General features: G+C 34.6%; 1 protein-coding gene across 4 annotated transcripts in view; it reads right to left on the bottom strand.

Moving 5' to 3' along the window:
- ARID4B (AT-rich interaction domain 4B) overlaps positions 1 to 12750 on the bottom strand; it is a 143920-nt gene that overhangs the window by 77650 nt on the left and 53520 nt on the right. For all 4 annotated transcript variants that reach the window (XM_081297196.1, XM_081297193.1, XM_081297194.1 and 1 more), the window contains exon 3: positions 751 to 861. In XM_081297196.1, coding sequence (XP_081153322.1) covers positions 751 to 861 — 111 coding nt within the window. The remainder of the gene's footprint in view (positions 1 to 750; positions 862 to 12750) is intronic.

The following is a 12750-nucleotide window of genomic DNA, read 5'->3' as shown; positions in this document are numbered from 1 at the left end:
TCTCCTTTCTTTGTGGTGCTGCAGACTGAACCCATGGCCTCACTCAGGGCAGGTGAATACACTACCACTGAGCTATACTCTTGTTTGTTTTTAGGGTGAAAAATCTGGCTATATTCCTGAGACTGGTCTCCAAACTTCTAAGTGTGATTCTGCTTCCATCTCTTGGAGTAGCTAGAACTATAGGCAAACACTACTACACCAGGATCATGATCATTTATTAAAATGAAAGCAATTACATTTCTTTTTGTCTGGTATTTGAGAGAAAACTCATGTAACTTTAGATTTTTCAAAAAACGCAGAAGATAAAGAATAAAGAATCATCAACCAGATGTATCTTATTTCATCATTAAGATACTATCAATTATGAGTCACAACCGAAGCTTATGGTTGAAATTGGCAAACTGTTTTGCTATAATGGCCTTGGGGAAATAAATCACTACCCTCTGTAATCCTCAATTTTCCTATAGTAAAATTAAGGAATTAAACTAGACGACTTGTATCATCCTTCCCTGCACTAAAACACTAACATTACATACAATAACAAATCCATTGTGAAATTGTATTCAAAATACCAACTATGAAAATCTAACTTTATTCCAACTGCAATGTTTTATAATAATGCTTATTTGGGGTTACTTTTACAACCATTACTCCAAGAAACTCATTTGGCAGAAAAGTAACTTAGGTATACTTACCCAACAAGAGTTTAAATATCAAATACTGAACTTACAAAAACTACGACTACTTTACCTTGACTTTGACAAGTCTTTTTGCTGTCTTGATCTTTGCTTCACAAAAGGCTCCTCTGTATTTAGCACTCACATCAGTGCCCACCGTCAAATAGGGAGGCTCATCAAGGGCCTAAACATGCAAAGAAATATAATTAGACTCAAACTGCGAAGTTCCTTTCCAAAAATCAAAATAGTGAATCCAACCCTATTTTAGCTATTAAGTTAACAGAATTATATTTTACCATAAATCTATAAAATAAAAATAATAAAATATGTACCACAAAACCTACTTAAATGTATTAAATATCTATCATGTAAAATATAAGTTTTTCTTTCCTATTAAACACATATAGTCCCTGATATGAATTAGCTCACTTACAAGGTATAGCCTTTCATTTCCACCTCCAGTCATTCATTTACTCACTAAAACACTGATTTGTTATATGATTAAAGAGAAGGATCCATTTGCTAGATGAAAAAATCTGAAAAAATATATATATCTTCTAATATTTCAGGCTATATCTGAAGATTCAACCCAAATTCAGAATAGCTGTTATATGTACACACAACGTAAGGTAAAACAGTATAAAAGGAAAGGAAAATAAATGTATTCAAACCACTGATGAAACCTATAAGAAAATACAATCTGAGACATTTCCAATAAATAATTGTCAAACATCTCAAATGCATTCATATAGGTTCAAACTATTTACTCTTATATTTCCTCATTTGTGATTGTGTTTATAACAGCCCTAATCTAATTACTTTTACCTTTTACAATCACAGAAATTTCTGCATAGGAACCATTTATTTCTAAGGAGTTCTGCTTGTATAAACCAATTCCATAGCCAAAGGATGATTATGTAAACGGTTTTTGTCAAAGTGTTTTATATTTAATATCGCACGATGCGCCATCAAAAAAGAAAAGGAGGGGCTGGGGTTGTTGTTCAGTGGTAGAGTACTTGCCTGGCAATATGTGAGGCAATGAGTTTGATTCTCACCCCAGGCCTAAAGTAATAGAGCTAGCTGGCCCACCATGAACTGAAATCTCTGAAAACAAAACCCAAAGTAAATTTTTCTTCCTAAGTTGTTTTCCCCAGATATTTTGTCACAGCAACAAAAAGCTGACTAACACAGTGAACAAAAAAACCAGTAAAATAGAGCAGTATGATTTCACATTTCGCATGCCACACACCCCCTCCTTTAATACTTGAAATGCTGATCCTGGTGGCGCACACCTGTAATCCCAGCTACACAGGAGGCTAAGGCAGGAGGATCTGATGTTCAAGCCCAACCTGGGCAACTTAGGCAAGACTCTGTCTTAAAGTAAAATAAAAAGGAATGAAAAGTAGCTCTGTGCTTGCCTAGCACCTAGGAGGCCTTGGTTTCAATCCTCAGCACTATGTACATGTATATATACAGACACACACACAAAAAAAATTCAAGAAGCAACATCTCGGGCTGGGAATGTGGCTCAGGCGGTAGCGCGCTCGTCTGGCATGAGTGCGGCCCGGGTTCGATCCTCAGCATCACATACCAACAAAGATGTTGTGTCCGCCAAGAACTAAAAAATAAATATTAAAAATTCTCTCTCTCTCTCTCTCCTCTCTCACTCTCTCTTTAAAAAAAAAAAGAAGCAACATCTCAATTTAAATGACTATTCACATCATAAATTATGCAAATTCAAAGTTAAATCACTTTCTTCAGTTTTTTCAAATAATGTCAATAATCCTGAGAATTCACTGTTTCTCAGTACTAAATCTAATGAGGGAAAAAACACAGGATAAGTGGTAATGTGTATTCCTTTAAAATGTTATATATTTTCCCCCTATAGCAAAGTGGAAATAACCAAGGACACATTATATTATGTATGTGGAAAAGAGTATATCTAATAATAAGAACAACTGTTAAGAGGGATAAGGGAATAGAATGAGGGAATGTTTTAGTCAGCTTTTTGTCCCTGTGACCACAATAGACAAAAACAACTTAAGAGGTAGAAAAGTTTATTTTGGCTCACGGTTTCAGAGGTTCAGTCCATGATCAGCCAAATCCTTAGCTTTGGGCCCAAGATGAGACACAACAGCAAGGCGGAAGGAGCATGGAGGAGAAAAGCAGCTCAGTTCATAACAGCCAGGAAGCAGGAGGACAGTAAAGGAGGTGCCAGGTACAAAATACAAACCCCAAAGGCAGGTCCCTTATGATTTACTTCCTCCAGCCACATCTACTTGCCTACAGTTACCACCCATTCAATCCATTCAATTGTATTAATCCATTGATTAGATTACATCTCTAATAATTTCATCTCTGAACTAATTACATTCTTATCACACATGAGATTTGGGGGAACACTTCACATCCAAACCAAAATGAGGGAAGAGAAAAAAGGTTTTATTCAAAGTCCACTTCTAAGGTTAATTTTTTTTTTAAACAATTTGACTGTATTCTTTGTTTTTAAAAATGTACACTGAGGAATGTTACAAACATAATACCAAAGAAGACAGAACAGTACAGTGGTGCATGCCTGTAATCTCTTTGGTTCAGGAGGCAGAGGCAGAAGGATCACAAGTTCAAAGCCAGCTTCAGCAACTTAGCAAGGTGGTAAGCAATCTAATGAGATCCTGTCTCAAAATAAAAAAATAAAAAGGGCTATGGATGTGACTCAGTGGCTAAAGATCCTTGGGTTCAATTCCCAGTACTAATAAAAAGAAAGAAGTCAGACTACTATAATAAATTCTGCATGTAACCATAGTTATTAACCCACACAACTGTCTCATCAACCCTCCTCTTTTAATTATCCCTCAATCCTGATTATCCTGAAGGAAATTCCAGATACTGTATTACTTCATCAGGGCAACAAAAAAATTATTATTTGCAGTGACTGGAACTGAATTTTACTTTGAGTTTTGTTATTAATATTTTTCTATACCCTACATTTTATTGATGCAACCATATTAATGAAAGACAGTATAAAATAGTAATTAAAAGTACAAGCACTAGGGTTGGGGATACAGCTCAGTCATAGAACCTGTACTTAGCATGTTCGAGGCCCTGGGTTCAAGCCCTAGCATCAAAAAACAAACAACAACAACACAACAACAAAGGGTACAGACTTCTGCATTAGATGCTTAGATTAAATTCTACCACTTATTTAGTTGCCTGACTTGGTCTAGGACTCTTGTGCCTCAGGATACAGTAACAGTTTATGATATCACAGGGATGAGGAAAAAGATTTCATACCTACAGTGTTTAGTACAGAGTTCAACATATAGCACCAATTAAAGGCTACTGTTATGCTTAATAATATGAGGAGAAACTGAGTTTTAAAAAAATTTGATTCCTATGAAAAAGGATTTAAGTCACTAAGAATTCCCACATACACAAGATGCCTGTGTTGGGGGGGCGCAGGGGGGGATCTGAATGGGGGCAAGGCACCTTTAACATACCGATTCCCTCATTCAATTCATATGTGAAGCAAGCACTCTGAATTCTAGTAGCAGCAAGAGGTGTTATGGCTTTGTATTTCTGCTCCATAACGAAGTATATCATGGTCCCTGAGAATGACAGAAAGACAACCAAGACTTATACACCTATTTCCAGGCTAATGTACTTTGGTCTAAAGTAGAGATGTACAAAGAATTATATACCCAGATTAACTAAGAATCCTTTGACCAACACCAGCCCTGATACATATACATACATATCTACACAGCTATACCTTCTCTTTTTGCTGTTTCTCTGATTTTGGTTAATAATATGGACCATCTCAAAGGTTTAAATAAGATGTATTTATGTAACACAACCATAACATAAAAGAAATTAAACTACTAAACTATCATCTCTTTGTTAAGCAAACAAAACAGTTTTCTAGTTGTCAAGGAAACAACTACCTCACAGCACTTCTTAAACAATTATTTTTCTAGTCAATCTACCAAATGTCCTATTTGGCATCTAAAAAAATCACTGCTGCGTTCCATAAGACCACTAAAAGGCATAAGCAATTTTCAATTAGAAATTTGTGGAAAAAGTCTTTCAAGATGTCACTATGCCAAGGAAGCATGTAAGTATACAAATGAATATACAGCAATTTCTCATATGCCTCTGAACTGCAGTATACCAAATATATAAAATAAGTTTTAGATGATAGTTAAAAATCAATTCTTCAAATGTCTGGTTAACAATGAAACAACCCAGAAAACATTCAGTTATTCAAGACTGATTCTTTAAAAATCAAAACATACTACATGAAACTTTACTGATCTAGTTTCTTAAAGAGTACAACATTCAAATTGGTTACAATGCCAATACAGCTGGGAGAATCAGAAAACAAAAAAATTAAATTTGATATTAAAAACATACATTAATAAATAAACAGAGTAACAAACAAATCTATGAAAACAACCTATGTTACATTATGACAATCTCAGAGAGGATATAATTTCATGATGAATGCATGAAATTCCACATATAATATCAAAGGTATATCATTTTAAAACTAAGCTTTAAATATACATTTTTTAGGACATGAATTAAGAAAATAAAATCACATAATCTAATTTTAAAATCATCTCCTCACTTTCATTTTACTAAGAACATGGATTATGAAAGGATACAGGTTGGGCTGGGGTTGTAGCTTAGCAATAGAGTGCTTATCTAGCAAGTGTGAGGCCCTGGGTTTGATCCTCAGCACCACATAAAAATAAATATATAAAGATATTGTGTCCAACTAAAACTAAAAAATGAATATTAAAAAAAGGAAGGAAGGAAGGAAGGAAGGAAGGATATAGGTTGGGAAAGCACAAGGAGGTAGAGAGAACAGATACTAAGTATAAAAAGCAATAAGGAGGAATTTAGGGAAAGCAACATGGAGGCACAGTCCCAATCTTCAGGTAAGGATATGGTAGGAGGGGCTCAACAGGGACAGAAGAGTTGAGCAACATGGCTGGAACATGTGTTACACATACCAAATAAATAAACTGACTGAATGAATAAGTAAATACACTAGAGGATAATGGGGACCATGTTTCTCATTGTCAAAAAGGAGAAAATGGACATGGTATAAAGAAGTCAAAATAATGGATTGAAATTTGGAATATGGTTTAAGTGGGCTAGGAATGTGGCTCAGTAGCACATTTGCCTGTCATGCACAACAACCTGGGTTCAATTCCTAGCCATGTGGGGGTGTATGATACACACACACACACACACACACACACACACACACACACACATTCTCTCTCACACACACAATTTGGATTCATGGTTGTGAAATACATATATACACACCACAAGTATAGGTTTGTGTGTACCTATGCATGTACCTATGTACAACCTTATATTTTCCCAAGTCTGTCCACCAAGAAAGCCTAAGAATGTGCAAGTGACAGAAAAGAGGAGAAGTGTTATGGGGGAAAGACTGAAGCATGGCAATAGCCCAGTCTTTCTAAATCCTCCATTATAAGAAACCATTGGGCTGGGGTTGTGGCTCAGCGGTAGAGTACTCGCCTAGCAAATGTGAGGCTCTGTGTTCGATCCTCATCACCACATAAAAATAAATAATTAAAGGTATTGTGTCCAACTACAACTAAAAAATAAATATTAAAAAAGAAAGAAACTATTGATCCTTAGAAAATGGCGGATTTCAAGGTTGGGCAGGGAAGAATCTGAAACATTTTGTGCCAGAAAGTAAGAAAATGCTTAATAAATGATGGGAACATTCGAAAAGAACACAGGAGGAATTTGAAGGAGATCCTATCAATCAAATAATTCTGAACATGAAAATAAGTATTAGATTGGGCATGGTGGCGCATGCTGTAATCCCAGTGGCTCAGAAGGCTGAGGCAGGAAGATTCCAAGTACAAAACCAGCCTCAGCAACATAGCAAGGCCCTAAGCAACATAGTGAAACCCTGTAACAAAATTAAAAAGGGTTCGGCATAAAAAGAAATGAAAATACAGCATTTGCCAGCAAATGGATGGAAATGGAAAATATAATGCTAAGTGAAATAAGCCAAACTCAAGAAACTCAAAGGTTGAATGTTTTCTCTCAAATGTAGAAGCTAGAGTAAAATAAAGGAAAGGAGGAGGGAAGAATAGGATAACATAAAATAAAGGGAAGGTCAGTAATGTAGAAGCAGGAGATCAAGAAACAGAGTGGAGTGATAAGTAAGGGGAAGCAATGCAGAATGAATTCTTAGAAAGTCATGTTGTATGCATACATAAATATACAACAGGGAATCTCACCTTTATGAATACATAGAATAATCAAATATAAATGGCAACAGATAAAGGAAAGGATGTCTAATAGAAAAGAAAAAGAATGGGAGAAAAGAGAGAGAACAGGAGGGGGAAAGGGAGAGCTAAGCTGAAATCGAATTCCATGCATGTATGAATTTCTCAGGATGAACCCAACTACTATATATAAAGGTCTAATATAAATAATAAATAAATGCCCAGGTGGGGAGAAACTGAAAAAAGAGAGACTGGGGATGTGGCTCGGTGGTTAAGTGCATCTTGATTCAATCCCTGATACCAAAAATAAATAAATAAATAGATAGATAAATAAATATTAGCTGTCTATTATCTTGTCAGGGCTGTATATGCATGCCAAACAGATACACTTACCATCTGTGTATTCTACTATAAGTTGATTATATAGGTTTTTAAAAAATGATAAATTATAATGTATTGAATCTGGAATCCATGAGTCCATATTTACATAAATGAATGAACATATGAATGAATGAATTTTTAAGATGCACTAAATAAAGAGCCAGACATGGTGGAACACATCTGTATGTAATCCCAGGGATTTGGAAGGTTGAGTCAGGAGCATCCCAAAAGGACTGCATCCCAAAAGCTCATGGTAAAACACCCATGGATTCAATCCCCAGAACAAAAATAACAACAACCAAAAAAAAAAAAAAAAAAAGACAGAAAAGAAGCTTATCCTTTTAATAAAAATGTTAGCACAGGAGGAATAACTAGAACAGAGAATCACTGTTTGGCAACCATCATAAAGGAACTGACTCAGAAATTTGTCAAGAGATACTAGCTGATGGGTTGGTAAAAGGTCTGATGAACAGGATATTGGCTTCATACTAGAATACCACTCAGAGGTGGAGGATGTGAAACACTGAGAATAAAAGTATATTCTTTCTGCCAAAATTGACCCTAATGATGAGAAAAACTGGGTGGACTAGGTTGAAAGTTATCCTACAGAATATAAGATTTCTATTTCTTATAATTTAAATGAAATTTGGGGAAAGTTCTAGATTGAAATAGTCTGGAAAGACAAGACAACCAAATACAACCTGTGTTCCTGAGTAGAAGCATGGACCAAAAAAGAAAAAGACATTATTTGGAGTAGCTGATAAACTCTGAATGGGCATGGAAAGGATAGGTACTGTACCAATGCTGATTTATTGGTTTAGAATGTTGAGTGCAGGGTAAGTAAAAGAATGTTCTTTTTTGAGAATTACACTCTGGGGTATTTATGGGTGACAGGACAGAGAAAGACAAAGATCAGATACAGAGTAAATGACGTGCAAGATAACAATTGGCTAATGTGGTAAAAGGAACTATGAATTCTTAGTTCTGTAAGTTTGAATTTGTAAACCTATCTTTATAAACTGGGGATCGAAACCAGAGGTGCTTTACAACTGAGCTACATTCCCACTCCTTTTCTTTTTATTTTAAGACAAGGTCTCAAGAAATTGTTGAGGGGTTCAGTAAGTTGATAAGCCTGGCCTTGAACTTGATTCTTCTGTCTCTACCTCCCAAAGCTGCTGGAGATACAGATATGCACCACCACACCTGGAGAAAATATACCATTTTTAAAAGTAGTATATATTCAGGCTGGGATTGTAGCTCAGTGATAGAGCACTCACCCAGCATGTATGAGGCACTAGGTTCTATCCTCAGCACCACATAAAAATAAATAAAGTCATTGGGTCCATCTACAACTAAAGAAAAATATTTTTTTTAAAAAAGTAGTATATAGGGCTGGGGTTGAGGCTCGAGTGTTAGAGCGCTTGCCTAGCATGCATGAGGCACTGGGCTCGATCCTCAGCACCACATTAAAAAAATAAATAAAAAATAAAGATATTGTGTCTACCTAAAACTAAAAAATTAAATAAACAAAAAGGAGTATGTATTCATTGGGCATTTACTATCTTTTTCTATGAATTATCTACTTATGTTTTTACCTCTTTCCAAGTTACTCATTTTTTTTAACTTGATTGTGAAAAAGCTATATACTGAATTTAAAAACCCTCCCCAAAGCACAATCTTATCTCTGGATCCTACCTCTATTTCTTAATACTCTTATTAAAATTTAAATTGCTTTCAAAGATAAAATCACAAAGTACCCTTTAGACCCACGTCTATCAACGAGGGGATAAATCTGTATTTACAGATATTAACAGATGATTTTCTGCATAATCCTGGAAATTGAAATAGATACTCTAACTAGAATTTTCAGCAAAAAGGTAAGAGAGGACACCAGATCAGACATTATTAAGTGCCCACTATATTTAAGACATTGCTCTGGAGCTCACCTGGTTTCATCTCCAGCACCCTTCCACAAAAAAAAAAAAAAAAAAAAAAGACACTGATCTAAGTGCAGAAAAGCAAAGTAGCTATTTCACGTAATGCAAAGGTAGACAATTTACTTTGCCCTCAGGAAAAAAAAAATTAGTCATAATTTGTTACCTTACTAATGAGATCAAAATCTGATTCAAATGCAAACAAATCTTCATCTGAGTAACAGAAATCTCAGAATATATTTAAACTATAATAATCTGAAAGTTAGAGGAGCCTGGTGATGCAGAGAGTTAAAAAGAAAGAATACAAAGAAAAACCAAACCTGGCATTGCTATGATTTCTATCTAAAGTATGTGAGTAGTATCTAAGGTCATCAAATTAAAAGGCAATAAGTAGCTGGGCAGGGTGATGCACACCTGCAATCCCTCAGTTCAGGAGGCTGAGACAGGAGGATTGAAACTTCAAAGCCAGCCTCAGCACATGGAGAGGCGCTAAGCAACTCAAGGGTCTCTAAATAAAATATAAAATAGAGCTGGGGATGTGGCTCAGTGATTGAGAGCCGCTCAGTTTCAATCCCTCGCGCTCGTGCTCGCGCGCGCGCGCACACACACACACACACACACACACACACACAAAAGGGCAATAAGTAAAACATTTTAAAATTTAAAAACTGAAGATGCATCTAAAGTACGCTTCTAAGAGTTTGACTGATCAATAAAATTCATTTAAAACCCCCAACAATCAAGGTTAGCCCTGTTGATTACTTGTTCTTAAGTAATCAATAGGAAACATTAATCTTTGATCACATGAAACTTTATCCACTATATCTAGTGACTAAAAGAATAAATACTCTAATAAATACTCTCAAGTCATAGAATTCATTCTAATTTCAGAGCTTTTAAATACTACAATACTGAATTTGCCCCAAATAAACAAACATCTTGAAAAGATGACCTTTCACAGTTAGTTTTATTAGGTGGTGGTAAAGATCCAATCCAGGAACTTGCATGTGCTCTTCCATTGAACTACACCCTCGGTTCCTTCACATTGTATTTTAACCATAACTATCTATTATCTAGACTGAACTACTCACAGCAGAAAATAGTGTCTCATTCATCTTTGTATGCACTAGTCCTAAAACAGCACTTACATATTGAAAAAATTCAGAAAATATTTGTTAAACCAAAGATATTAGACACCATTTAAGCCCTACTAAATGTGATTTCATTGAAGTTGAAAATTACTTATATTTCAAAAATATCTTCTATCTGGAGGTACTTTATGCTGGGAAGTAAAAAAGCATAATCTCTAGAATCATAATATCTGGATTCAAACTCCAGGTCCATAATACTTGACTCGTGAGACATTAACTTCTCTAAGTCTACCTTCATATTTGTAAGGTAAACGTGATGACAGTAAAAATAAATATTTATTGATTCATTACATATTAAATATAAATTATGTACATGTTGAATAAAATACACAATAAAGTTGTGACCTGTTATGTATATGTTACACATAAAATCCCATATAAAATGCTTAATGGTTCATGGCATGTAATAAGCATTCAATAAATGTCAGCTTTAATTTGTTATTGTTGCCATTCTTCTTAAAGCAGATTTTGTACTTAACAATCAAATGATGTAAAAATTAATGACAAAAGCAGCTCAAGAACAGTTATTAGCAGGGCTGGGGTTATGGCTCAATGGTAGAGCACTCACCTAGCACGTGTGAGGCACTGGATTCAATCCTCAGCACCACATAAAAATAAAAATAATCTACAACTAAAAACAATAACCAAAAAAATAGGTATTAGCAGCTAAGCTATTAGTCTTATGAATATAATACCAGAGATAGGAATGATGTGAATATTCACAAGTAGGAATTTCATTTGACTAGACCACGTGATTTTCCAAATATTTTGAAAAAATGTTTTATGGAATCTCAATTTCCTGGCAATTACATTTATGTATGGGTACTGGAATCAAAAAATATGATACAAGTATGATAGAAAACATGATCACCATTTTTTACATAAAACTGTTCTTAAAAAGCAATGCATATCTATAATTCTAGCAATTCAGATGCCTAAAGCAAGAGGATTTCAATTTTGAGGCCAGTCTCAGCAATTTAGTGAGGACCTAAGCAATTTAGCAAGGCCCTGTCTAAAAATTTTTTTAAATTAAAGGCAAAAGAGGGTTGTGGGTGTACTGGGGATGTAGCTCAGTGGTAGAGTGCCCATGGTTTCAATTCCCAGTATCTCCCTTCAAAAACTAAAATTTCACTCCTACCCGCTAGAGTGATGACAAGTTATTTTTATGTAACCAAAAATTCATATAAATAAGGTTACCATATTCTACCTAACTTACATAATTAATTATAAACCACACTTACCACCATGAAAGAAAAAAGATGGCAATTAGACAATGGCATATTCTCAACTGACTGGTGGATATATTCAGAAATATTACAATATTGATAAAGCATGTCTTGGAACTGATAATTCTTTATGTTTATAGCACTACATATGCATAAAACTAACACAAATCTATAAATTAAATTCCACAAACCAACAAAGTCTATGAAACTCTACATGAATTCACTAAGATGGATGTTATTCTGCTGAAACTTCACATTCACAACATAAACATGACACAGACTACTTTGGACTACCAGGTTTTTTAAAATTGAGCAGTGTGTAACCAATCAATTCTCCCACAACTTTCCTCTATTCAAAATAACACAAAACCCTTACCAGGGGGATCAATATTGCTTCATAAGGCAGGGAAATATAAATTTATCACTTATTCCATCTCTGTTCTTTTCTAATTAAACTTACAACTAAAGAAACACTATTATTATCACCTCTGACTGTAAAACATAAAAAGCAGATCCAGAAACTGAAAAGGTAGTTCTTTTATTCAGATGTAGATATTCTCAGAAAATGTTTATGTTGAATCATTTTATCTGTCTATGAGTGAAATAGCAGAAAATGGAAGATATAACAAGGTAAGAATATGTATATACCTTTAGAATGTACAGTTACATGTATTAGCCAATGAAATTATTTAAAAATTTTAAAGAGAACTTTGAGACTAGACCCAAGAGAATTTGAGGAGTTCGGTCTGACAAAGACTCTTACAGGAGTAATAGGATATAGAAACATGAGGACAGGATTTATGTGGAGAATACCCCAGGTTATGACCCCAATATGCAACTATTAGTTAACTCTCTTATTCTGTTTCTCCATCTTATAAAGAGGATAAACAATTCCATAAGCTGTTAAGTGCAATTACGAAGTCTCTTATAAAATCTGAAGAAAAAAATAGATCATTAACAAGAAATAATAAAAGAATAGTAATTGCTCCATAAATACCATTTAAGTGAACAAGTGAACATATCCAAACAATCAAATTGAAATTGACTATTATGTTCCTGGCTAGATGCCAAGATATATAAAAAGCTTTTTTATTTTCCTG

This window comes from Spermophilus citellus, assembly GCF_964194105.1.
Source record: "Spermophilus citellus genome assembly, chromosome: 6".
Taxonomy (NCBI): domain Eukaryota; kingdom Metazoa; phylum Chordata; class Mammalia; order Rodentia; family Sciuridae; genus Spermophilus; species Spermophilus citellus.
The sequence above is the reverse complement of the archived record's forward strand: the minus strand, read 5'-3'. Positions and strand labels throughout refer to the sequence as shown.